Here is a 25,451-nt window from a genome sequence, read left to right as displayed (position 1 = left end):
GTCCTAATTCGTTCCTAAAGCCATGGGGCGGCAATGCTCATTGGGATGTGTGGAGGTGGGGGTTGATGTGGGGAGGTGGGGTTGATGTGGGGAGGTGGAGTTGATGTGGGGAGGTGGGGTTGATGTGGGGAGGTGGGGTTGATGTGGGGAGGTGGAGTTGATGTGGGGAGGTGGGGTTGATGTGGGGAGGTGGGGTTGATGTGGGGAGGTGGGGTTGATGTGGGGAGGTGGAGTTGATGTGGGGAGGTGGGGTTGATGTGGGGAGGTGGGGTTGCTGTGTTGAGGTGGGGTTGATATGGGGAGGTGGGTGTTGCTCGCTGTCCTCCAATCAACACGACAGGCTGGAGAACCTAGGTTCTATGAACACGTAGGGTTCTGCAGGGGAACTGCTTTTTTCCACCTGGGGAAATTAGGCCTGTGAACCTCTCAGTACTCAGTACTCAGCTCACACAATCGCCCCTCTCAGATTTATAGTCAGGTTTGATGTTTACATACTGCTATAAGAGAGACAGGTTCAGCCTAGTGTTTATATACTGCTATAAGAGAGACAGGTTCAGCCTAGTGTTTATATACTGCTATAAGAGAGACAGGTTCAGCCTAGTGTTTATATACTGCTATAAGAGAGACAGGTTCAGCCTAGTGTTTATATACTACTATAACAGAGACAGGTTCAGCCTAGTGTTTATATACTGCTATAAGAGAGACAGGTTCAGCCTAGTGTTTATATACTGCTATAAGAGAGACAGGTTCAGCCTAGTGTTTATATACTGCTATAAGAGAGACAGGTTCAGCCTAGTGTTTATATACTACTATAACAGAGACAGGTTCAGCCTAGTGTTTATATACTGCTATAAGAGAGACAGGTTCAGCCTAGTGTTTATATACTGCTATAAGGGAGACAGGTTCAGCCTAGTGTTTATATACTGCTATAACAGAGACAGGTTCAGCCTAGTGTTTATATACTGCTATAAGAGAGACAGGTTCAGCCTAGTGTTTATATACTGCTATAAGAGAGACAGGTTCAGCCTAGTGTTTATATACTGCTATAAGGGAAACAGGTTCAGCCTAGGTCTTTAACTAGTGAATGGGGGTGTTGAAACTGTACAGTATGTATTTATATGTGGAGGGCATTTAAGGTTGGATCTAGTGGTGCATATGACTCCTATGTCAGTTTCATACTGTAAATAATGGCTGAAGACTTCATCTTAAATACGGTACTCTTAAATGGTTCATTACAATAGTAATTCATTCCTAAATGCATAATCACAATAGACAATAGAACCCTCTATAAAAAGGACAAAGATTGTCCCTCAACCAAAATAACAAAGGTCCCCAATGTGCTTTTTGGCATCTGTGAAAGTTATTCCTGACCTGAAAATCGTTCTCTGTATAAAAAGAATTAAGAGGACACTTTTTTTTTGTTGCAAATGCTTCTCACACAACCCATTTGACTCTATTTGGTCTGTTCTGAATTGAGGTGAAAAAAAGGCACTCTGTCAAATCACAGCTTGGTGGATCACAGCCACTGGAGAGGAAGTGGTGGAACTTCATTTATTAAGATTGACAGTCGTGCTTATTTCTCTCCCCATGTACCAGGTTAATTTATGAGGGGCTACAAGGGGGGCCATTCTCATACCCCCCCCCCCCACACACACACACACACACACACACTTCTTAACAGAGTGAATGGAGTGTCCACAGGTCCGTCCGTCCCCCCCTCCCACTCTAAATCGGCAGAACCGCTGTAGCATCCATCACCCTCTGTCCCTCGCCTTTTATGGTCTCACCCAGGGAGAGAGAGGCGGGGGGGGGCTGAAGGAAAGAGGGGAGGAAAGGAAACTGAGGTTCCTCATCTTTTGTTTCGGTGCTTCCTGTTGTGTTTAGTTTTTGTTTAGTTTTTTTTTTGGGGGGGGGGCGTTGTTTTTCATTCATCATGACAGGAAGCCGGGCATGTTTGGTTACCAGGGGAACAGCCTGAGCCATGCTTATGGTAGGAAACTATCTCCACCACTCAAATGAAGACCTCCACTTCGCCTTCTAAATCACACTGATCCTCTTCCTGGCACTGGCATCATTCCATTCATACCTCCCCCCTCCTCTCAGCTTCCCTGCTCTAAAGAAAGGAACCCAGGCCTCCTGAAAGGCTGCCAGCCAGTATATTAGATTTGTGTCCGCAGGCCCAGCCGCCCCATGTGGAGAACCCCACTGTAGGCTGTCGTCTCAGACCAGGCACAACATCCAAGGGCTTTTCTTGGCCGAGCGGAATGTTTACCAGGGGCTGCTAAAACACTGACACACTCCATCCTCCTCCGCATAACAGATTAGCCCGGGCCAATCAGACAAGGTGGGAGGTTGAGAGGGAAGGGTTGGTGGAAGGCCGAGTCTCGAGCCAGCCAGTCAGCCAGTCAGCCAGTCAGCAAGCCAACCAGTCAATCAGTAGGATCCCAGACATGAGGCAATCAATGACTGTTTGAAGCAGTCTAACGTGAGTCTGTTTATCTTGAGAACATCCTCCCTCCAGCTCCTCTGTGTACATACAGTGACTTAGAGGCTGTGAAGGAAGCCAGGATATAATTTGGCACTCTAACACTACTAATAATAGGACTGGAAGGACTCTCATCGTCCAACTCATGGATTTGTCGTGAGTGTGTCTGTGTACCGGTCTGTCTGCCTGTCAACCCAGCCTGTATACAATGACAGCTGGAGTTGAAATACCTTTTTTTTAAAAGGACAAGAGACACATTGAGGACATTCGACAACAATACTGTCATCCATGCACTGGCAGAAAAAAATGCATGTGTTTGTGTGTATATTTATAAGTATGTGTGGGGACAAACATAAATTAGGTTATTTAAGCAAGCAGTGCCTGTCTTCACTTGAAGAGAATGCAGACTTGCGGTGGCTGAGTAAGAACGTATTAGCGCAAGTTCAAATGTTCTGAAAAGGTCCTATCAAGTCGTAAAGAGAACAGTGTCAGCTTTCACTCACCTCACACTGACACACACACACACGCGCGCACACACACGCGCACACGCGCGCGCACACAGTGAGAGAAGAGAGCAAACACAGGTGTTGCTTGTCAGCGCAGGTCGTTTGCAGGCCAGTTTTTTTGAGTCAGACAGCTGAGCTAATGTGTGTATTCCCCCCCCCCCCCCCCCCCCCATTGTGCAAGCCAATCTCCCCAGAGCAGTGCCCAATGTCACTGACGCGGCTATTCATTCTCACATGAACACATTGTGGTCGGGCCTGTTTGCCTGGACTTCCTGTTGAACTTCCTAGGAAAAAGTTCCCCTCCTGCTCAGCATGACCTAATGGTGTATTACAGCCCCTGGAAGGATGAGGTAAACAAGCAGGTAAACAGGTGATAGACAGGGACTGTTGTGTTTGACTAGCCAGGGTTAGGTAGTCACACCCGAGTGGCTGTTGAGTCAGGTCGCTGTGTTACCCATACTCAAGGCCTGGTCTGTCTGGCTGTCTGTCTGTCTGTCTGGCTGGCTGTCTGGCTGTCTGCCTGTCTTGCCTGTCTGCCTGTCTGCCTGTCTGCCTGTCTGGAAGGGGACCTTGGCTGGGCGTTATCCAGTGTTTCCACTGGCGAAGAGGTCTAACAGTGGGCATGCAACGTCTATGGGTATTTCTGAATGACATAAGTGGATGTGAGACCATGCGTTTTCACACGTGTTGACACAGAAAATGACTCAACGGTACATACATGATCATGACATGACATGATGATGACGGTTCACTTTGTTCAGGGCATTCTGTAATCGCTGGAATTGTATTTCCTACATACAGCACTTCCCTAGAATTAAGTATTGACCAGGTTTTATAAATGAGGCCCTGGTGCACTTGCTGGGGATTGGGGAGACATTCAGTGTCATGACGACTTGAGAGGGGCTTGTCAACATGACCTCCACAATTACCTAAATGTCTGTTACATGTCTGTAACAGACATGGTAGCGCTACAGGTTGGAGGTACTCATGGCCGATGTTCACCAGCACCTGGGCTCGAAGTCGTCCCCTCTGCCTCAGCAGGTGTGACCGCTGCCAGCTACGCCCAAAAAAAACGAGCTGTTTAGCTGGCGCGGGTGGCTTGTATACATACCTGGGGAGTGAGTTTACCAATCGACACCGGTTACACTAGCAGTCTCCGTAACTCTAAAGTTTGTGTCTCTCTACCTGCTGTTTGGACGAATCACAAGCAGGGTTTCTAGTCTCTCAGCCAGTCAATGACTGTTGTTTCTGGAGGCGCCTGTTTCTCGTTAACCTCGAGTGCAGTGGGAGTGGGAGCAGGAGTACTCTGGCATGATACGAATGTAGCGTAGGAGCAGTGATGTTGCACATAGTCAGTGGGCGTGGTGCACAAACGCACGCACGCCCCAACGCGAACACACACAGATATCCTGTCTTCTCTTCCATCCCCTCTGCATTCCACATCCTCTGCTAGGTGGTCCTCCTCCTGTCCTCCTCTCCCTTCCTCCCTCCCTCCCTCTCAGCACCTCCCTCAGCAGGGTGGGACGGAACCTCTACTCTGTGGTGGTGAGCTCACAGAGGTCAGTGCAGCCACATGTGGAAGGATGCGGATGTGGAGTTGGAGTGGAAGGTTTGATTGTAACGTCATGGCCTTGGAAGCACTCACACAGCATTTTTTATTAAGAGGGCAGGTTGTTTTTTCGGTCGAAGAGGAGATATCACAGTATACAAGATGACAAGGCTCTGGCTACGACTCCCCTTTAGGGAGGCTTTCATGACCATCCTGTGCCCCCTGAGATTACTCTAGGTGTGGTTGAAGTGGAAATGCTGAACTGTGTAGCAGGGGAGGTTGTAGACCATTTCAACTGGGGGTGGCAAGCTGGGGCCAGTTGTACTGTTAGAGGGGCCAGTTACATTAACTTACATTACTCCCCCCCCTCACACACCCACACACACACACACATACACACACACGTACACACACCCTGCATAGAAGCTACCACATGCTTGCATGATCACAGACAGACGGATAGACGGAATACAAACTTGGTTCTTCAGATGAAATAAGGACTGCTGCTGCCATCTACTGGCCATTTGAAATATATATGATTCTAGGAATGTCTGTCTGTGTTGCGATGTCGAGAACCGGGCATTGTTCGGGCTGCAAGTCGGCAAGTGTCCTGCTCAGGACCCAATCTTGTTTACCCTAATTTACGTTCATACACTTGCTTAAAAACTTAAAGGATAATTATTGGGTTTGTTCAACAAATAGGCTCATTGATCATATTCCCCTCCGATACACTAGGCTGTGCACGTCAGAAGTTCACTGAATAACCGTCACGTACGGTCGGTGGAAAGAAGAGCAACAGTCATGGCGTCCACGGCTGCGACTCGAGCTGCTGGATTGTCTAAAGTTGTAAAACCTCTCTTCAGCAGAGATCTGGATGAGGCTAAACGCAGAGTTCGGGAGCTGTATCGAGCCTGGTACCGTGAGGTCCCAAACACAGGTAAAGCAGCGTCCAAGTGCGTGTTTACATTCGGAAACCGAGGGTCAAGGTCGTGTTGGTACAGTGAGCTAGCTAAGCAACGGAGTAACACAGCTGGCTGTCTTGTATAGCTTGCTAGTTTAGGCTAGCTACGTAGTCTCCAGTCACTGAAACGGCAATGTCACCTCCACGACACTGTTTATCACTATCATTTTATCAGTATTGAATAACGTCGGTCTTTAGCTAATGCTTTATCGTCCAGTGTCACGTAGGATACTATTAGTCTACAATACCATGTAATTATTAAGAAGATGCTAAATGTAGCTTTATAGCTTGCTAACCGGCAGGGCTAACGCGTTAGTTCAGATTTGTTTAGCCAGATTTGTTCAAAACTATAGCAACAGTGCTTTACACTAAGTAAACTGAACATACGTTAGCTAACTAGCTAAGATTTCCTCCATATATGAACGCCCAATTTATCCAGCATGTGTAATTTCGATTTTTAAAAGGCTGCAATTTACCTAACTATTGATACAATGATTGAGCCCTGCTTAACAGAGAGATGTCCCCTATGTACTAGTAGAATAAGGATTGGCGTGGTATCCCAGTTCAATCGAGCAGGTGGTAATATGGGATATGGTCGATATTCAAAGCACTTAGTAACTTGTTCATCGTCTGCCCCTTTAGTGTCTACATTCCAGTTAGACATCACAGTTCGCCAGGGAAGAGATAAAATGAGGGAGATGTTCGACAAAAACAAGCATGTGAATGATCCACGCGTGATTGACATGCTGGTCATCAAGGTAAGTGTCATAAATGGTCTTGTCCTCCTTGTTTGGGTCTTCAGCAGTGTCGCAGTCTATAATGCACATTTGTCCCCTTTCCATGGGTTGATAGGTCAGAGATATATTGGTGAAAGCAGGACCAATGGTTCGTCTAAAAGCTACGTTGGGCCCGTGGTTCTTCTTCTCTGTATTCTACCCGTCTTCTTCTCTGGTGTTTCTCTCAAGGGGAAGATGGACCTCCAGGAGACCATCAACGTCTGGAAGCAGAAGACCCACATCATGCGCTACTTCCACGAGACAGAGGCACCTCGTCCCGCTGACTTCCTGTCCAAATTCTACCACGGACATGACCCATGAACTGCCATCTTACCTTCAGACCTGTTTTCATGTCCAGTGTGACCGCTGTTGCCACTTATTCAACTGTAAATAATATACAATCAAGAAAATACCCCCCCTCCTTCTTGTCCAGTCGTCATTGAACAACTGATATTGTACATTTAGTAAGAAATGTGAGGTAGGGGATTCAGTTAGAACATGATACACATTTTCTGATTAATTGGCTCTATATTAGTGGCCCTCAAGAGGAACGATCTTAGCCTGCCTGTTCCTTCAGCACAAAAGTTGAATGACAGTGATGCAGATGGATTTGTGTGACCAACGAGTTTGTCTGTTACTCATTAGTCAAAGTGACAGACAAATGGCCTTGTTGTGGCAGTTTTATTTCTAAGAGGCATCTTTGCATGCAAGTAATAGACGACCAGATTGGGATTTCTTTGTATACTCAAGATTAAACGGCTGTCTATGTAAAACAAGCAGACATGGATCCCAGAGATTAGAGGGAGAGCGTAAAGTTTGAGTTATCAGAGGTTTGGTAGTCAATATCTTCGTCTTAAAACGACGTCTGAAGCGCTCTTCCCTGTGGAGAGGAAAGAAAAAATGGGAGTGACAGTAACCGGTACTTGGCACATCTCTACTGCATGATAGCCACATGAGTCACTCATTCGACCGCAGATTTGTGGGTATTTGAGCGTCTGCGCATACGTACTATCCAGAGCCCTCAGTCATCATCGTCATCATCCTCTGGGACGAAGATGTCGTGTTCCTCCAGCAGGGCGGCAAAGTTCTTGCTGATTAGAGTTCCCACGTACAAGAACGGCACAACGACAGTAGCGATGCGGAGCAGGCCAAACGAGGTCTGGGGAGCGGCGGGGCCAGGAGTTCCGTTATAAAAACATGTACGTTAGTTTCACTTATAACATCTGTTTTTTATGTGTCTCTTTCAAAATGGAGCTTTTTTCTTAAAATATTCCCAATATAGAAATGCCATTAAAAGAAGGGGCATTAATTGTTTTTAATCATGGTTGTGACATTCAAATCTAGACATCCAGATGTTTTATTGTGTATATTGCTTTCTGACAACATGCAGGTTGGATCATGCACAGCTGAACTTCCAGTTGTTTTGGAATGAATGCACTGCCAATCATCTTCCATACTCCAATGCCTGTTTTGGGATCTTGTTCCCAGGATTTTTCTCGGAACCCCTTCAACGTCACAAGTCTATATGCTCTCATTCGTTCTTAATTGATCAATGGGTTTGCATACTCGCCCTTACCTTCTTAGGTTTTGGTTGAATGCCACCAGTTTCAGTGCATACAGCGGTCCGAAAAATAACCTTTGTTGTTCCCGAGCCCTTGACTGAAGCAAATATTGTCATACCAGCGTTTTTAAATGAAGAGAGCCTGGTCAGGCGACCAAAGGCCGACGCCATCTTCGCTGCGTATGTTGCACTGCGGAAAAATAAGCCGTTTAATTTCGGACGTTCATACACCACCGCACTTTAGCCGGTTGAGACCTTCATTTGTCAGCGTGGTTTCATAGGCATGCAAATAAACATCCCTCAACATACCCAGGAAGAACCAGTTACCTTGTAGCACGGTGACAATAAAATAGACATATTAGTTTGAGTTATTGTTTATTTTGAGATGAAAGTGTTCCAGGCAAATTATCAGCAATATTTACAGTCGCACGCGCATGGTAAAATATGCAGACTACACACATCTGTCCTTAAAATGAACGAAGCTAACAAAGAAACACTGTACAATGGCAAAAGTATCTACAGACTTTCAATATAATGCAAGAAAGATCACTGCCTTAAATAGATCATAGTCAGTAGTAGTGTACATAAAAAGTGCAAGTAAAAGATAAAGGAATGACCTTGGTACCTGCAAATTATTATGTGGATTAACTAAATTATAAACGAATTTATTTTCCATTGCAACAGTATCCCAATCTCACTCTCTCTAACTCATTGGACTTGATCTCCAGAAGTATATTTAACTAAGTAGCTAGATATAAGAAAACTGTTTCTTTATAGACTCACCAAAAAATAAATACATTACATTTAATGAGATTTAAACTGTACCTCCTAACTCTTTGAATCCAATAAATAAATACCTGTATGTAAATACAAGTTCAAGTATATTTATATAAATAAATAAAAACCAATCTAACAAATTCTCAGCAGATAAAGTATGACAATAAATTGATTAGTGGGAACATATGAAATGTAAACATGAAAGGAATCTCATCTGAACCTTTACCAACCACAGCAGCTATGTGCAGTGTTGCATTTCCGCCGGGTCGAACGCATCGGACGATCGAAAGGTTAAAGTGTGTTCATCTGTGGGGCCTTCATCCTAGAACTACCTCCGTTGGAGTGGCTCTCACATGTAACCCAACTCAAGCACTCCTCATGTAACTAATGGTGAAAGATAGTTGAATAACTTAGGTATGATCTCCATAGGATTGGTCCAGTTAGTCCACCTCTTCCACATCAACAGACTGTAGTGCCTCTTTGCGACCTAATGCTGTTTGAAGGAGAGGTGCCGGAAGAACTTGTTGATCTCAAACACCCCAGGTCTGAATGGGCCTGGTCCCTTACTGCCGCCCCCCAGTCTCACGATCTGCCCGGCCACGATGGCAGACCTCAGCCTCAGGCTCCTCACTACTTGAGTCCCCGGCTCTGGGCTGGAGGTGGGCCGAGACGAGATGATGATGTAGGAAGCGTCTTTTTGCTGATCCTCGTAAGTCACTGTGGAGGAGAAGAGAAGGTGATAGGTGGAGTGGACACATCCTTTTTCCATGTTGGGTAATCCACATTTGAATTTGTTGACATGAAAGAAAGCTTAAGCTGATACCGGGAATCAAATCATCTGAAAGAGCTAAATGTATGTGTGGCTATTTCTACCTGCTTTTTAATGAATAAATACTTCCAGCTTGCAAATAATTACAAAGCACTAATAACTCATGTTAAAAATTGTTACTGATTCATTTTACCATTGTTCATCAGAGGCGCAACAGTTGGCACAGTTTAACATCTGCAATGGTTAACTAGCTGTTTGTTTTTCCTCTAGTAGTTGCTTGAGTGTGACGTGATTACCTGCTGCTGTGAGAACCTTGTCTGTGGTGTGGGTCAGCTCCAGGAGGATTGTGGGATATGCAGGATGCAGCAGGTAGAGCTTCCTGACTACAGGCTCTGCTGGCGCCACCTGGAGGTAACCAAACAGGAAGTGACACGGTCGGTTTCACGGCGCCGGGTAGACCAAAACAAGCATTTGACAAACTGTATTAGATCCATCTCTGTCCACTTCCTCGGGTGTGTCACAAGGACTCACGGTTGCCTTGGTGATATTCTTGGCCACTCTGAGGGGATCGCCGGCCCAGAAGAGGAAAGCTGATTGGCCGGAGGTGGTTGTGACAGAGGAGCCATCCAGATGGAGGTCGGGACACACAAACTCTGCTGCCCATAGGCCACGCCCACTGGCTCCATCCACCACCTGGATCTGGCAGGGGTCGGGGGATTTGGACAGAACCAAAAATGTACTTCAAACACACCGAAGTAAACACCACAATGTTGTTTTATTAAATATGTATATAAATCTTTAAAGCAGACAAATGAAGGAAATCCCACACAATCTGGCTTTCTAAGCATACTTCTGCTCCCAGAATATACACTAAAATACATTTTAAAGATCTGATAGGATTAATCCGATTGCTTCTCATGGCTGTAGCTTGAACGGGGATAGAAGGTACCTTTCGGACTCCATGATCCCCAGACTGAAGCAGCAGATCAGGGATGCCGTCATCGTTGAACTGTCCTGGGGCCGGGCGACTGACAACACAACCAGACAACCAGGTCAACTTAAAGCTATGACTTGCTTGTGTCACAGTCAATGCAGCCACAATGCAAAAATGTACCAAAAAGACGTAAAAAAAAATCTTCATTAGGATGGAAAATCGGGATTGTCCTGCGACAGTGCACGATCACACACACACACACACAGATCCAAGTTAACTATAGACATTCCTCAGCTGTCTGTCCTGTTCTAAGCCGGCCTCCACAGTCCTTTCTGCCGCCCCTGCGCCCCCCCTAACCCGCCCCCTCTCCGCCCCCTCTCCGCCCCTCCCCCGTCTCACCCTCTGATGGAGGAGGAGTCGAGGGACCACAGCGTGTGTCCGTCCATCTCCCTGAGCACGGACAGCCTGCTGGACAGCCTGCTGGAAATCAACACCAGGACCCAGTCGCTGCGGCTGGAGTTCAGGGTGGACGCGGCGTCCAGGTTGTTGTGGTTGTTACACAGCCCGGCCACCAGGGGGAGCAGGACCTGCACCTGCTCAGGGCCCCTGGGAGAAGAGAGAAGCACGCGGCTGCTTACGTCTCCCTGAGTCCACAGTCACCACCGTGATATGGGGAAACTCAGAGATCGACCGAAATAAAACCTGTTCTGTGAACAAACACGTTTTTTTTGTTTTTGAAGAGAGCTAAATCAACAGAAGGCATGGGCGCAGGCGGGCAGGGGGCTGTACTGTGCTGAAAACAAGCACCAGCCCTCATTGCAAAGCTCTCTTACCTGGAAATGTGAATAAGTGAGGACGTGTTGGTTTTCTTCAGCTTCTCCCAGACGGGGTCCTTAAGGCTCAGCTCCGGAGAGACGGGCGTATTGCCAGTAGCCTGAGTGTATATATCTCTGAGGGAGACTGCCTCGACGGTGCCTGGGGATGGGGAAGATGTTGGGGGGGGGGGGGGGGGGGGGGGGGGCTGTTCTTTAAAAAGTTTTTGGGGGAGTTTGTTCCTTGTTAAAAAAAACTGTGGAAACGCCACTGTCTGATACAGGTCAACAGTTTTGTTTTTTGTTCCAGTCTCACCTAGTCCAAACAGAATGTAGTAGGCTCCCATCTGTGTCTCATGAAGGAGGGGACCAATCAGCTTGCCCTGCTCCGTGAGGTTAAAGGTGACTGGATGGCCAATCGGAGCGCCAGTCAGTCCGGAGAGCAAGACCAATGAGAGGTCAGACACCTAGAACATAAGGGGAGAGTTAAGGGTTTGTTTGGTTTGGCAAAGACCAGGAATGACTTTGGGAAAGGGGTTAGGCTGGGAACAGGAGGGATGAGGCCAGGGCTGTTAGGGAGGGGGCTGTGGAGGGGGAGTGGACTGGAACTGAGGCTGTGTACGGGGTGAGGCTGGAGGAGAGGCTGCGGAAGAGGGTGAGGCTGGAGTAGAGGCTGTGAATTAGAGTGAGGCTGGAGGAGAGGCTGTAGAAGAGGGTGAGGCTGGAGGAGAGGCTGTAGAAGAGGGTGAGGCTGGAGGAGAGGCTGTAGAAGAGGGTGAGGCTGGAGGAGAGGCTGTGGAAGAGGGTGAGGCTGGAGGAGAGGCTGTGTACGGAGTGAGGCTGGAGAAGAGGCTGTGAATGAGAGTGAGGCTGGAGGAGGCCAGCAGTACCTGGTCGGCAGGGAGAGTAGCTATCAGTAGATCAGGCACCGTGTCTCCTTGGAGATCTGGCAAGGACACGGCATGGGACTCCACCACTCCTGGGGAGACCGTCCATAACTCCTTACCTGGGGGGGGGCAACTACATCTTAATAACGTCATAACAACATATTGAAGCACTGTTGTGGTTCAATAATGGTCGACTTCCTGGACGCAATATTAAAATCAATTTATGGTTTATTTATTTATGCATGGACACTGGAGAGGAGTTGGTTCTCTGCCTAATGGCCGCAGACCTTCCCAAGTTTTATACTTGGCAAAGACCAGCCATAAAATGACATCACTAGGAATTAGGTTTCAGTTACAAGGTAGTCTATCTATACATTGATTATCTGTAACCATCTGTTCCACAGGCTCCATTAAGTCCGCATTCCTATGACCCCAAAGGCAGGGGGTAAAGGTCAAAGGTCTTTGCTTTCCCGAGCCACAAACTCTAAACACACCCCAAGGCCTACGTATGGTCCTGAAAATGAGAGAAGTCCTCAAGTACCACAATCAAACGACAAGTTTTGCTTCACAACCTCTCAAATTCCCTCATCACCCATGACCTCGATCCCAACATCCTTCCAGTTCGCCTGAACCTCGCCAGAAGTCGTCGTGTGTGCGTGGCGTTTCACTGACCCGTGGTGCTGTTGACCGCGGTGACGTGAGGCGAGCCGATCAGGAGGCACACCGGCCCGCTCCCCTGCTCCCGCTGGCCGGACAGGAGCGGGGCGGTCTGGGGGTAGGCCCTGAGGGCGGCGCCCCCCGCCGGCAAGGGGACCGGGTGGGCCTCGTACTGCAGGCCGCACTGCACGGACACGGCGGGCTCCCGCAGGCCCCTCCGCCACAGCACCTGGCCGCTGAGCGCAGACAGCGCCACCACGCTGTGGACTTGGGGTACGACAGGGAGGAGGGGAGAGGGGAGGAGAGGGGCGAGACAAACAGGAGGTGTGATGCAGCACGAACAGACAGACAGACAGACATATAGATTAAAATAGGAATGAAAAGAACGACGAGAGGTGAATCGGGATCAGCGCGTGTCACAAACTGCTTGGCTCAGCATCGGGATGACTTGCCCAAACCGGATTAGCTATGGGGATTATTATATGGGAATATTGCATAATCCCTGATAGATCCCTGCGGCGGGAATGCAGACAGTGGAGGGCGGGGAACGACACAAGAAGAGGACAGCCGAGAAAAGCAAAGACACACACACAACCTGTAGGACCTTAGGTCCGACGAGAAAAACAGCAGGATAGGAATGTGTCTTCGGCGGCGGTGCGCCCCAACACGTTTTGCCCAACATGAGCTTCAACCGGGGTGGGCTTCAGTGTTTTGCCTCAACCTCTGCCTAAAAACGCTGCTCATGTATTTCCCACGAGGCCAACACCGTTGAATGGATAGGGAATCCCCAAAAAAGTGACTTCTAGACAACCATGGGGGGGTCGACGCTTACCTTTGTTGTTCCCAGAAGAGGAGGTGGAGGCCTGGGTGTCGTTGCTCCTCTCCGTGACCCCCACCAACACGTCCTCCACAGAGTCCCCGTCCACGTCCCACAGCGCCAGGGGAGGGAGGGTGACACCTGGGTCGACACAACCACACCCGTTACACTCCAAAATGACAACACAATATTTGAGGGGGGGAAAAAGGGTGTGTTTCTAATGAAAATGGTGTTCCTCGAAGCTGGTCATTCCTTCAAATCGGTCCAATGCATCTTTGTCAACTAAGGGTTGTGTGTTGACCACGAGAGCCTGATCGTGAGTACAAAGGAGTGTGTTCGCCCACATGCTTCACACGGGATTCCAGATGTTCTCTGGCTCTATATTGTTCTACACATCCTTTCTCTCTGAGCTGTTCTGACCTAGGTTTTAATTGTGAGGTCTGTCAAAATGTCTATTCTTGTTCAGTCTGTTATCAACCTGCAAATAATCATGGCTACCGAAGCTAGTGAAATTCGAAACACTGACATGAAGTAAAACGGGTATTTTTCTTTCTTTTTAGGGGGGGTTGAGAATATCCCAATAAGCTTGAGTATAAGGCCTGGGTGTGTATTGTGACAAACCTGTTATTGCGTCATCATGATAATGCATCTACCTCAGTCAGCAAACAAAAGCACTGACTTGGCCTAGTGTTTACCTCCAGACTTATCTCCTTAATCCTTCTCTATAGTCAGTAATCTATCTGAGGTTTTAGGCAGGCCTGTACAGTTTTAGCTAAAGAAAAGGTCTGGATTTTGAAATACATTTCACATGTCTCTCACCTCATACATCATTTCACATGTCTCACACCTCCTACATCATTTCACATGTCTCTCTCCTCCTACATCATTTCACATGTCTCACACCTCCTACATCATTTCACATGTCTCACCTCCTACATCATTTCACATGTCTCTCACCTCCTACATCATTTCACATGTCTCACCTCCTCCTACATCATTTCACATGTCTCACACCTCCTACATCATTTCACATGTCTCACACCTCGTACATCATTTCACATGTCTCACACCTACTACATCATTTCACATGTCTCACCTCCTACATCATTTCACATGTCTCTCACCTACTACATAATTTCACATGTCTCACACCTCCTACATCATTTCACATGTCTCACCTCCTCCTACATCATTTCACATGTCTCTCTCCTCCTACATCATTTCACATGTCTCTCACCCTCTACATCATTTCACATGTCTCACACCTCCTACATCATTTCACATGTCCCACCTCCTACATAATTTCACCTGTCTCACACCTCATACATCATTTCACATGTCTCTCACCTCCTGCATCCTCCCCCAGCTGTCTCTCCCACTGCGGCCATTTGGCCAGATCTCCCTTCTGGCAAGGCACCAGAAACGCACACAGCAGCACCAGCAGCACAGCGCAGACCAGAGGCACGAGGAAGAAGGCCGTTCTGATGGCGCCCCTCTTCTTGGCCTTCTTCCCATCTGGATCAGCCCCGGAGCCCACGCCCAGCCCCGGCCCCCCCGCCCCCCCAGAGCCCCCTCTGTCCTCCAGTCCCCCCTCTCGGCCCGCCTCCCTCTGGCTCCAGTACTGCATGCCCTTCATCTCCTCCCTCTCCTGCCGGGATCTCCCCGGGAGGCGCTCCTTCCACTCGTCCTCCTCATCATCCTCCTCCTCCACCTCCTCTTCGCCCCCCACCAGCCTCCCCGCCCTGCCGCCCCGTAGCTCGGAGGGCCCCGCGCCCATGCAGTTGCCCCTGCCCAGCCCGTTGCGGGGGTAGTTGAGCACGAGGTCGTCCTCCTCGCTCTCATCCTCGCTGTCGGCCTGAGTGAGGGGGTCGTACTCCCCCAGCTCTGAGCCCTTCTTCCCTGCAGAGAAGCAACACACACGATTCACCAATGACTAACACAGGTTAAACATTGTCCAGCCATGATAAACATTTCAGTCGATCTGGGCTTGTGTCACTGTAGTAAGTAACTGGGTGGCTTTAATTTCCTGCACTGTTTCATTGTGTTAATGGGTCAGAATATCTCTACATGCAACGGAATGATCCCCATCTGCGACGAGTCCGTTCAAATATATTTTTTTAAACTACTTTATCTAGGCTATCTAGATATACAGGTGCTTTATAGTGTGATTAGCTGTAACGTCATTACAACTGGGAAGATGGGTAAACAACTTTCAGATGTGACGTCCTTAACGTGTTAAACGTGCGCCATCGGTTTCGTACATTACATTTCATTACGCCTTCAAACATCAACCAAGGTGGAGAAATCATGTATACTGTAGCTAACCAGTTTGATAATAATGAAATACCATAAAACGCTGCATGACTTGAGTCTTAGGCAACTGTAATAATCAATAACTAGATGATACCGTTAGCTGAGTGAGCTATCTGAGCAACGAACAACGAATGACTGAAGCTGAATGGTTGGCTAAATTCCGAGAACCTCCGTAGACAATTAAGACAATATAAAGGACTACAACAATTCCATATATCTTTCCGTTTGCGATACAGACCTGGCAATTTCAGAGCACGGGAGAGGGCTGCAGCCATTGCAAATTCTAATGGTTCGATGGACGGACGAGGTGCAGATGTGATGCCCGCTATATGGCTGAGGTTGTTAGCAGTCTATGGTTGTGTTGTACTGTGCGCGCAATTGCATTCTGGGACTATGAGTTCTATTTTGTAGCTCAGTTAGTCTTCTGTTCCCACATAACAATTATTGCCTTAATTGTGTTTTATTGCTAATGACTGAATATACATACATTTTCACCAATATGGGTGATCTCCCAAAGTATCATTATTTTATATTAGTAATGATTCCACTGGGGGATAGGTGGAAACAGATTTCTCTCTAACAAGTCCTGCATTACTGCCATCTTGTGGTCCAAAATGCACAGACTGACATACATTTAGTATTAATCCTTTAACAGGTTGAACGAGCCACAAACAACTTTCCCCAAGTCAGTTGAAGAGCATGAAGTGCGGGAGACCTACACATTAATTACTTTCTGCTATTTCTCTTCACAGTAAAGGGGTCGGGCAGATCCTAGCCCTGCAGGGCATCTCACAAAGTAGGTGAGTCACCGCTAACAGGCAGACCTTTACCCGTTCAAAAATTTATCTCGTAAGTTACACGAGGACACGGGCGTCACCCCGCGTCGTTATTTTCCTTACTCATCAGTTTAAGGCATAACCAATCGATGGGTCCAAAGGAGACTATACGTCGGTCTCAGGTAAACACGGTAACGGTTATTGTGAACCGTGAAAGAATCAGTCTGTAATCAACACGTTTCTGAAGTTATACAAGTAAAACATCTAATTACATAAATGTGTTGCATCGTTAAGATTATAACACGTTTCTGTAAAATTTTATAGAGTTTTAGATTATTTTTTTGAGGTTTATTTACGCGCAAAGGTTTGTGGGAAGTACTGACGTCACAGGACTTAACGTCCTTGCGGGAAAGAGCAATCGATACTGATGTCAACGTCAGAAGCAATCGAAAAGCCTTAAGTTTACTGTCTTGAAATTGTATTTTTGCATCGCACTATAGTAATTTGATTAAGTCGCTTAAAAAAAACTTTCAATATTTACAGACAAGACTACGGATATTTAGAAAGTGTTTTTGTGAAACGTTTTATTATCGCTGATGCCTTTTTAATTTGACCTAACCCAGCTACCATAGCTGCTTCTCGTTTTCTCGCGTTCACTATTCGTCACGCACGCGCATGAGTTAGTCAAAGAAGATGGCAGATTTATCTTTAGACGAAGTGATACGCCGACGCGGATTGAACACCAAAGGACCCACTGTGAAAAGGTACATATTGCTAAATGTGTGTTTTATTTATCCCGTATTAGACGCAAAAAAAAAAAAATTAGCGATCGCAAATGAAAATCTCTCCCATGGAAACCGAGTTCATGAGCTAGTGCTAACGTTATCGATGGCTGACTGTTTAGTGTTTGTGTTAGCTAGCACTGCTAGCAATATTAGCAACAGCTGCAAGCTCTCTCTATTGGTGTGCGTTGGTGCCGTTTTGTCCTTCGCCGCCTAACGCACTCATACTAGCAAAACCAACAAACGCCTTCTTGCTAGCTTGCTGGTTCTCCGTCAAAGTAGACGGCCGAGCTACGTAACTTAGCCAAAGTTAGCTAGCCAAACTAGTAGTAGTAGCTAGATAAAGACGTTGTGACCAGTCAATGTAACGTTAGCTAGCTAGCTGTAAGGCTAAGTAGAACTGCTACTAATCATAATACAGCAACAGTATCTAGCTAGTTATTGCTAGTGAATCCATTGTAGCTAATGCGAAGCAACATAGACAAGCGTCATGTGTGCCTGACCAGCTAGCTACAATATTGTGTTATTGAATGAGGTAGGCCTTAACGTTTCCGCCCCATGGTTACGACGGTTGTAACCTCCGAAATCTTAACCAGATCTTAACTCCCAACGCAGGACTATGTTCGGCAGGGGAGCAGGAGGAATTGGGAGGACGTTCGATGCCCGACAGAAGATTGGGATGGGGGATGCCAGACAAAGGCTTGGTGGCGGTGCAGGAGCAGGTAATGACAAAATTGACCTTTCGAACTGCGGGTTAAGATCATTGAGAAAAGTGGTAACTATTATAATATAGCAGTATTAGAAACGTAGGTTAATCTACGCTGTCGTCTCACTCTGAACAGCCCATGGAAAAACGGTCAAGGTAATGAGCAAATGCAAAATGCACGTTCTAAAAATTGTTGGTTTGAACATGTTTTGTAGCGTGATACCTTGCATCTATTACAGAAGGGATTGCCAAGTCTGATTTGTTTGTGGAGTGTGAATTAGAGAAAGAAAAAAGTTTTTGTTTAGTAAATTTGAGATATGATGCATTTCTTCCGTTAGATAAACGCTATACACAAAATATATTTTGTTTTCTTGAAATCCTTCTCTCAGCTGGATGTCAGAATATCTTGTCATATTCCCATATTGTCATTGTTTTGTTATTCTGTAAATGTTCATTTGATGGGAATGACAATCTCTCCATTTAAAGTTTGAATGCATCTCTCAAATAGGAGTCTGCTTCTCTAACCCCTCTTCCTCACCTCCGCCCCCCTCCCGTTCTCCACAGGGTTCCAGGTGACGGACGCCCGACAGAAGATCGGCCAGAAAGACGCCCGCTTCAAAATCCGCGGCGGCCGGGGGGGCGGGTCCGGGGGCGGGGTCCAGGACGCCCGCCAGATGATCAACTCGCGCAAACAGGGCCAGAACCCCTTCCAGCTGGCGCCGCAGGCGGTACAAGCGGGCCCGGCGGCCCACCTACACGCCCACATGCAGCAGATCCAGATCCACGCCGCCACCGCCACCAATAACGGCAACGCCAGGCAGTTCAGCCCCGGCCCGCAAGGGCTGAACACCCGAGGGCTGACGCTGCAAGCGGGGGGCGTCCCCGCCAGGATGATGGACGCCCGCGATAGGCTGAGCCTGAAGAGGAGCTTCGGGGGGCCGGCCCAGGGAGCGGCGATCCCGCCTCTGAAGATTACCAAAACCATCCAGGTGGGTTGACGACTGGCCATGAAGGGAATTTGGGGGATCCACGCTTGTTGTGACCTAACGGAGGGGAGAATGCTCATCTAGTAGCGCGGCACTTTGGTCGCCAATTGTTGTTTTAGGTCAATCTTTCTCAGGAAGTGCACAGAGTCGTCAGGTTCAAAGAACGTCCAAAAGTTTTATTCTTGCCAGCAAGGAGACAAGTCTGACTCGGTTCAGAGTTGTCTAAAATCTAGTCTTCATGCATGATTATTTTCTACAACATTGGTGAGAATTCTCCTCCCCTGCATAGCACCTGTCTAGCTTATGATAGTATTCTACCTACGGGTGATATTTAGCTCAAGGAACTAACAATGTTTTTTCACGGGTTGTGGATGAAACTGGGAGGAAGGCCTTGAGTGTTTCATATCTATCTTGCACGCCAGAGCAGTTTTCATAACACATTATTAGGTGGGAAATATTTCCACACAGTGTTCTTTTCACGCAGCATAAAGGTTACATCCTTCGTTTCTCTAACAATGTGCCTCGGAAATGAACTTGGCTCGCGGAGTTCCCTCTCGGCCTCGCCGATCTCGTAGATGATCCAGAGGGCCACTTGTGGTCGTCCAGCTCTCCTACCCTGAGATGCTTAGTGGATACAGGCCCCCGAGCTTCAACCCAGATCTTGAAATGCTGTTAGGATGAACAGACTCTTAGAAGGGAGTCAGGTGGCTGAGCGGTGAGGGAATCGGGCTAGTAATCCGAAGGTTGCCAGTTCGATTCCCGGTCATGCCAAAATGACGTTGTGTCCTTGGGCAAGGCACTTCACCCTGCCTGCCTCGGGGGAATGTCCCTGTATTCACTGTAAGTCGCTCTGGATAAGAGCGTCTGCTAAATGACTAAATGTAAATGTAGAAGAGGTGAAGGAGAAGGGTAACGGCGCGTGTCCACTACAGCGGAGCGGGCGGCGCGTCGGCCTCCAATTAATTTTTCAATGAAACCGGGCGTTGACGCTTGCGTAGGGCGTTGTGGGAGCGCCAACGCCCGGTTTCATTGAAAAATTAATTGGAGGCCGACGCGCCGCCCGCTCCGCTGTAGTGGGTAGGCACCGCAATGGTGTTACTGCTCAGTGCCCGATGTTAACGCCCTCGTCTCCGTCCGCAGCAAAGGCCCGTAGGAATGTCGAGCGGCGTCCGTGTCAACATGCCGAGCAGGGGAGCCGAGGTAAGACGCGTTTGTGTTTTTCCTCACCCTACCCACACTAAGAGGTCTCCCAACACGGTCACACCTGTAGATTCGTTTTTCACATCCCGCAGTGATTTTACAGTTGTTGTCTTGTCCCCCCCCCCCCCTTTCTCAGTCTCTTTCAGGCAATGAGGACATAATCCTCAACAAACAGATGAAGATCACGACCAACAATGTGCTGCAGTCACGGGTGAGCAGCCCCACTGTTAATGCCTCTACATTTCAGTAGTGCGTTTCAGCCCATCTCTCTCACACACACACACTGCTGTAGCCTATCATTCCCACTGCTATTTCTCTGTTACATGTGGGTATGGAGGGGGAGCAGGGGTAGTAGCTAGTGGGGATGTTCGCTGTTTTGTATTTATAGAATTTTTTTCATGGTGTTTTTTATGTGTGCCATGAATTGTTTTGTCTGTATGCCGGTCTTGCTGCAGAACCGTTTGCCCTTTGGGGACATGAGTGAATAAATGTATCGCGTCAACACCCTCCATACACCGCTGACTCCTGTCCTCCCCTCCCCCCGTCAGCCTGGCACCCTGGGCTCCACGTTCTCCATGTCCGCCCCCATCACCAAGGTGGTGAAGAACGACGCCTACACCGCCCCCCGGGCCCCGGTCCCCGTGGCCGCCACCAGGCCCACCCCCAGCGCGGGGGCCGCCTCCAGGCCTGTGGCCGCCGCCGCTGCCTCCCAGCCCGTCTCCAGGACCCTCCAGCAGGCCACGGCACCCCGGGAGGCCAGCTCCCCGCCCACGCCCCCCCAGGTCAGTGTCCCGACACCAGCGTGCCTCCCTGGCTCTGGTGCCCTCCGGCTCTCCACAGTCACCGTTGCGTCACTCTTGCATAAGTTCACCAGCGGTGACTACCACAGAGGAGGGCTGGCTACAGACTGGGGTAGGATGTTGGAGACTGTGGGGGGGGGAGGGGGGGGGGGAGCAAAAGAGCATGTCTTGTTTTGCCATACTAGAAGAGGGATACTGGCTGTGGTGATCTTACATTTAGTCATTTATCAGACGCTGTTATCCAGAGCGACGTACAGTAAGTACAGGGACATTCCCCCCGAGGCAAGTACAGTGATGTGCCTTTCCCGAGGACACAACGTCATTTTGCACGGCCGGGAATAGAACCGGTAAACTTCAGATTACTAGCCCGACTCCCTAACCGCTCAGCGACCTGACTCACCTTCCTAGGTGTGTGATTTTCTGATGCTGTGTCGGTGTAAAATCCAGCTTGGCTTTTCCTGTGCATCACCTGTGCTCGCTTGTCCCCCGTAGTGATCGAGCAGGCGAGTTTGACCGGTGTGCTTCTTGTTTTCCCTCTTCCCAGCCTTCCTTCAGTCCTCTGGAAGGAACCAAGATCACGGTGAACAACCTGCACCCGCGCGTCACAGAGGAGGACATAGTGGTGAGCCGAGCCCTCCCTCCCTCACGCTCAGCTCCTCTCCCCTCCCTCACGCTCAGTTCCTCTCCCCTCCCCCACGCTCAGCTCCTCTCCCCTCCCTCACGCTCAGTTCCTCTCCCCTCCCTCCCTCACGCTCAGCTCCTCTCCCCTCCCTCACGCTCAGCTCCTCTCCCCTCCCTCACGCTCAGTTCCTCTCCCCTCCCTCACGCTCAGTTCCTCTCCCCTCCCTCACGCTCAGTTCCTCTCCCCTCCCTCCCTCACGCTCAGCTCCTCTCCCCTCCCTCACGCTCAGTTCCTCTCCCCTCCCTCACGTTCAGTTCCTCTCCCCTCCCTCACGCTCAGTTCCTCTCCCCTCCCTCACGCTCAGTGCCTCTCCCCTCCCTCACGCTCAGTTCCTCTCCCCTCCCTCACGCTCAGTTCCTCTCCCCTCCCTCACGCTCAGTTCCTCTCCCCTCCCTCACGCTCAGTTCCTCTCCCCTCCCTCACGCTGAGCTCCTCTCCCCTCCCTCACGCTCAGCTCCTCTCCCCTCCCTCACGCTCAGCTCCTCTCCCCTCCCTCACGCTCAGCTCCTCTCCCCTCCCTCACGCTCAGCTCCTCTCCCCTCCCTCACGCTCAGCTCCTCTCCCCTCCCTCACGCTCAGCTCCTCTCCCTTCCCTCACGCTCAGCTCCTCTCCCCTCCCTCACGCTCAGCTCCTCTCCCCTCCCTCACGCTCAGCTCCTCTCCCCTCCCTCACGCTCAGCTCCTCTCCCCTCCCTCACGCTCAGCTCCTCTCCCCTCCCTCACGTTCAGTTCCTCTCCCCTCCCTCACGCTCAGTTCCTCTCCCCTCCCTCACGCTCAGTGCCTCTCCCCTCCCTCACGCTCAGTTCCTCTCCCCTCCCTCACGCTCAGTTCCTCTCCCCTCCCTCACGCTCAGTTCCTCTCCCCTCCCTCACGCTCAGTTCCTCTCCCCTCCCTCACGCTGAGCTCCTCTCCCCTCCCTCACGCTCAGCTCCTCTCCCCTCCCTCACGCTCAGCTCCTCTCCCCTCCCTCACGCTCAGCTCCTCTCCCCTCCCTCACGCTCAGCTCCTCTCCCCTCCCTCACGCTCAGCTCCTCTCCCCTCCCTCACGCTCAGCTCCTCTCCCTTCCCTCACGCTCAGCTCCTCTCCCCTCCCTCACGCTCAGCTCCTCTCCCCTCCCTCACGCTCAGCTCCTCTCCCCTCCCTCACGCTCAGCTCCTCTCCCCTCCCTCACGCTCAGCTCCTCTCCCCTCCCTCACGCTCAGCTCCTCTCCCCTCCCTCACGCTCAGCTCCTCTCCCCTCCCTCACGCTCAGCTCCTCTCCCCTCCCTCACGCTCAGCTCCTCTCCCCTCCCTCACGCTCAGCTCCTCTCCTCCTTTAGATGCACGTCACCGAGGCTCCCTGCGCCAGCAGCAGGCCTGCCGAGGATTGAAGAGTCATCCCGGCCAACTCACCTTTTTTTTCATTTGTGTCCGTTCGTCCGTCCACAGGAGCTGTTCTGCGTGTGCGGGGCCTTGAAGCGAGCGCGGCTGGTGAAGGTGGGCGTGGCGGAGGTGGTGTTTGTGCGGAAGGAGGACGCCGTGAGCGCCTACAGGAAGTACAATAACCGCTGCTTGGACGGTGAGTGCCGGTGGCAGGAGGGAAGGCCTTTACGTGGCCCCAGAGTACCACTACTGGGATCCACAATGCTGACCCACATAAGGACTAAAGGCTCTTATGCACGGGAGGGCAGATATGATTGTATGATTGACAGGGAGTCAGGTGGCTGAGCGGTGAGGGAATCGGGCTGGTAATCCGAAGGTTGCCAGTTCGATTCCCGGTCATGCCAACTGACGCTGTGTCCTTGGGCAAGACACTTCACCCTACTTGCCTCGGGGGAATGTCCCTGTACTTACTGTAAGTCGCTCTGGATAAGAGCGTCTGCTAAATGTAAATGTATTATTTCATACGTTTAATCATGCAGAGCTGTTTATTAGAACGAAGAACAGTACTTTGTACATGTGACCAGTTTGAGTATGTTGTCGTAAATCTCCTTTTGCTTTTTGCTCACCAGGCCAGCCAATGAAGTGCAATCTTCACATGCAGGGAAACGTCATCACATCAGACCAGCCCATTCTTTTGTAAGTTTCTTTTTCGTTCTCCTGACTTCTGTCACCTTCCCTCTGTTTGGAATTGGATATTGGATTTTAAATATGTGAACCCCACCTGTCTCCCTCTCCCCGCCCCCTCTCTCTCCCCCCCCTCTCTCTCTGTCTCCCCCCCCTTCTCTTTCTCTCTCCCCCCCTCTCTCTGTCTCTTTCTCCCCCCTTCTGTCTCTCTCTGTCTCTCCCCCCTCTCTCTACCTCTCTCTGTCTCTCCCCCCTCTCTCTACCTCTCTCTGTCTCTCCCCCCTCTCTCTACCTCTCTCTGTCTCTCCCCCCTCTCTCTACCTCTCTGTCTCTCCCCCCTCTCTCTACCTCTCTCTGTCTCTCCCCCCTCTCTCTACCTCTCTCTGTCTCTCCCCCCTCTCTCTACCTCTCTGTCTCTCCCCCCTCTCTCTACCTCTCTTTGTCTCTCCCCCCTCTCTCTGTCTCTCTCCCCCCCCCTCTCTCTCTCTTAGGAGGTTGAGTGATACTCCCGGCAGCGGCGGAGCCAGGAAAGACGGCCTCCCAGCCTCCCTGTCCCGCCCCGGGGGCCGTCCAGCCTCCTCCCAGCCCACCCCGGAGGTGGACCCTCAGACCATCCTCAAGGCCTTGTTCAAGTCCACCACCCAGTCCACCTCCACCACCGAGTCCAGCTCACAAGCCACCGCCTTCCGTATCAAGATATAACACGGTTGGAACACAGTAATAACGCGGTTTACCGTCGCAGCCCAAACGCAGATGGCGACATTCACTCTCAGATCCCATGAAATGTTCTGAAACATGCTCCGTATGCACACACTTCCCAAACTATTTGTTTTTTGTTCTTTTTATTTTTGCATTTGATTATTTTCTTTCCAAGTACACCAACTGGCGCAAAGACGGTAAACCAGTAATTGTGCAAAATACGGACATATAGTACCCCAATAAACTCACATTCTGGTCCATCATCCATAGCTTTGAAACAGTCGATCCGGTCATTTGGGTTTTCAGAGCTGCAACTCCCTATTGTTTTATTCATGTGTGTAACCCTGAATGGACCAACTTGGGGCTGAGCTGGGTTTTTGTCGTTTTATAGTTGTAATACATTTTGGAGGGAAGGAGAAATATAAAGTTGTCGTTGGGGATTTCTTTTCTTTTTAAAAAGTAATTTAAATTTTTGGTCACATGGTTTTCGTTCCCTGTTCAGCTAGTTCACATTGAACGCCATTCTTTTAGAAATCATGATTATTTTGGACGTAGACCCTCTCTTTGACTTACCTCCCCACCGTGAAACCACAAGCAACAAGATCGGTACACAGCCAAATGTTACTGGGTGTAAAGCCACTTTTGTTGAGTTTAAACATAACTGTACAAATGCTTGTATATCATAACTCTGGTCATTGGTTTGCCATCTTCAGCTGCTTCGTGGCACTCAAATGGTCCTGTCCTTATTTTGTGATTGTTATTTGACTTGGTGATCGGTGTTGGAGCAGTTGTAGAAGTCATGCAAGTTTCCTCTCAAATTTATGTTGAACAACTGTCAGTAAATTACTCTTTCTACTACTGCTGTGTATGTCCGTCATAAGGAAGATATGGTAGTGAGGACAGATCTCTGTAAAAGTGATTTTTCCGGCATTAAATATGTCGCTTTGTAAAGAAAACGTGTCAGATTC

General features: G+C 49.3%; 4 protein-coding genes and 1 non-coding gene across 5 annotated transcripts; 2 read left to right on the top strand and 3 right to left on the bottom strand.

Annotated features, from left to right (window-relative positions):
- The first annotated feature begins 5,317 nt into the window (after positions 1-5,317).
- Positions 5,318-6,698, top strand: ndufa6 (NADH:ubiquinone oxidoreductase subunit A6). Its single transcript, XM_067233224.1, has 3 exons — positions 5,318-5,477; positions 6,144-6,259; positions 6,467-6,698. The coding sequence occupies exons 1-3, from the start codon at positions 5,342-5,344 to the stop codon at positions 6,596-6,598; spliced, it is 384 nt and encodes a 127-aa protein (XP_067089325.1). The 5' UTR covers positions 5,318-5,341; the 3' UTR covers positions 6,599-6,698.
- Positions 6,699-7,298: 600 nt separating this feature from the next.
- Positions 7,299-8,009, bottom strand: smdt1b (single-pass membrane protein with aspartate-rich tail 1b). Its single transcript, XM_067233693.1, has 2 exons — positions 7,854-8,009; positions 7,299-7,436 (listed from the first exon to the last, which is right to left on the bottom strand). The coding sequence occupies exons 1-2, from the start codon at positions 8,007-8,009 to the stop codon at positions 7,299-7,301; spliced, it is 294 nt and encodes a 97-aa protein (XP_067089794.1).
- A 197-nt stretch (positions 8,010-8,206) lies between these two features.
- Positions 8,207-16,133, bottom strand: fam234b (family with sequence similarity 234 member B). Its single transcript, XM_067233248.1, has 12 exons — positions 16,043-16,133; positions 14,839-15,390; positions 13,507-13,632; positions 12,690-12,941; positions 12,021-12,136; positions 11,447-11,597; positions 11,152-11,293; positions 10,718-10,924; positions 10,334-10,412; positions 9,916-10,083; positions 9,681-9,789; positions 8,207-9,332 (listed from the first exon to the last, which is right to left on the bottom strand). The coding sequence occupies exons 1-12, from the start codon at positions 16,077-16,079 to the stop codon at positions 9,103-9,105; spliced, it is 2,169 nt and encodes a 722-aa protein (XP_067089349.1). The 5' UTR covers positions 16,080-16,133; the 3' UTR covers positions 8,207-9,102.
- Positions 16,134-16,565: 432 nt separating this feature from the next.
- LOC136941362 (U12 minor spliceosomal RNA) lies at positions 16,566-16,720 on the bottom strand. The gene has a single exon (XR_010876505.1). It is a non-coding gene; the product is annotated as a U12 minor spliceosomal RNA (small nuclear RNA).
- A 526-nt stretch (positions 16,721-17,246) lies between these two features.
- poldip3 (polymerase (DNA-directed), delta interacting protein 3) lies at positions 17,247-25,439 on the top strand. Its single transcript, XM_067232861.1, has 10 exons — positions 17,247-17,344; positions 17,978-18,084; positions 18,633-19,057; positions 20,195-20,254; positions 20,391-20,465; positions 20,803-21,036; positions 21,599-21,676; positions 23,167-23,296; positions 23,730-23,796; positions 24,276-25,439. The coding sequence occupies exons 1-10, from the start codon at positions 17,274-17,276 to the stop codon at positions 24,484-24,486; spliced, it is 1,458 nt and encodes a 485-aa protein (XP_067088962.1). The 5' UTR covers positions 17,247-17,273; the 3' UTR covers positions 24,487-25,439.
- Positions 25,440-25,451: the final 12 nt, after the last annotated feature.

The sequence above is a fragment of the Osmerus mordax genome, chromosome 3 (assembly GCF_038355195.1).
Source record: "Osmerus mordax isolate fOsmMor3 chromosome 3, fOsmMor3.pri, whole genome shotgun sequence".
NCBI lineage: Eukaryota > Metazoa > Chordata > Actinopteri > Osmeriformes > Osmeridae > Osmerus > Osmerus mordax.
Note: the sequence above shows the minus strand (reverse complement) of the source record. Positions and strands in the feature narration are given on the sequence as shown.

Excerpts from the sequence above, each read along its gene's own strand:
- poldip3 (XM_067232861.1), top strand. The coding sequence starts at position 17,274 with ATGGCAGATTTATCTTTAGACGAAGTGATACGCCGACGCGGATTGAAC. Across the intron at positions 20,466-20,802 it reads ACAATGTGCTGCAGTCACGG|CCTGGCACCCTGGGCTCCAC; the intron begins GTGAGCAGCCCC and ends TCCCCCCGTCAG. Across the intron at positions 21,677-23,166 it reads TCACAGAGGAGGACATAGTG|GAGCTGTTCTGCGTGTGCGG; the intron begins GTGAGCCGAGCC and ends GTCCGTCCACAG.
- fam234b (XM_067233248.1), bottom strand. The coding sequence starts at position 16,079 with ATGGCTGCAGCCCTCTCCCGTGCTCTGAAATTGCCAG. Across the intron at positions 15,391-16,042 it reads CCGTGCTCTGAAATTGCCAG|GGAAGAAGGGCTCAGAGCTG; the intron begins GTCTGTATCGCA and ends GCTTCTCTGCAG. Across the intron at positions 13,633-14,838 it reads GCTGGGGGAGGATGCAGGAG|GTGTCACCCTCCCTCCCCTG; the intron begins GTGAGAGACATG and ends GTGTCGACCCAG.
- smdt1b (XM_067233693.1), bottom strand. The coding sequence starts at position 8,009 with ATGGCGTCGGCCTTTGGTCGCCTGACCAGGCTCTCTTCATTTAAAAAC. Across the intron at positions 7,437-7,853 it reads TTCAACCAAAACCTAAGAAG|ACCTCGTTTGGCCTGCTCCG; the intron begins GTAAGGGCGAGT and ends GCCGCTCCCCAG.
- ndufa6 (XM_067233224.1), top strand. The coding sequence starts at position 5,342 with ATGGCGTCCACGGCTGCGACTCGAGCTGCTGGATTGTCTAAAGTTGTA. Across the intron at positions 5,478-6,143 it reads CCGTGAGGTCCCAAACACAG|TGTCTACATTCCAGTTAGAC; the intron begins GTAAAGCAGCGT and ends CTGCCCCTTTAG. Across the intron at positions 6,260-6,466 it reads TTGACATGCTGGTCATCAAG|GGGAAGATGGACCTCCAGGA; the intron begins GTAAGTGTCATA and ends GTTTCTCTCAAG.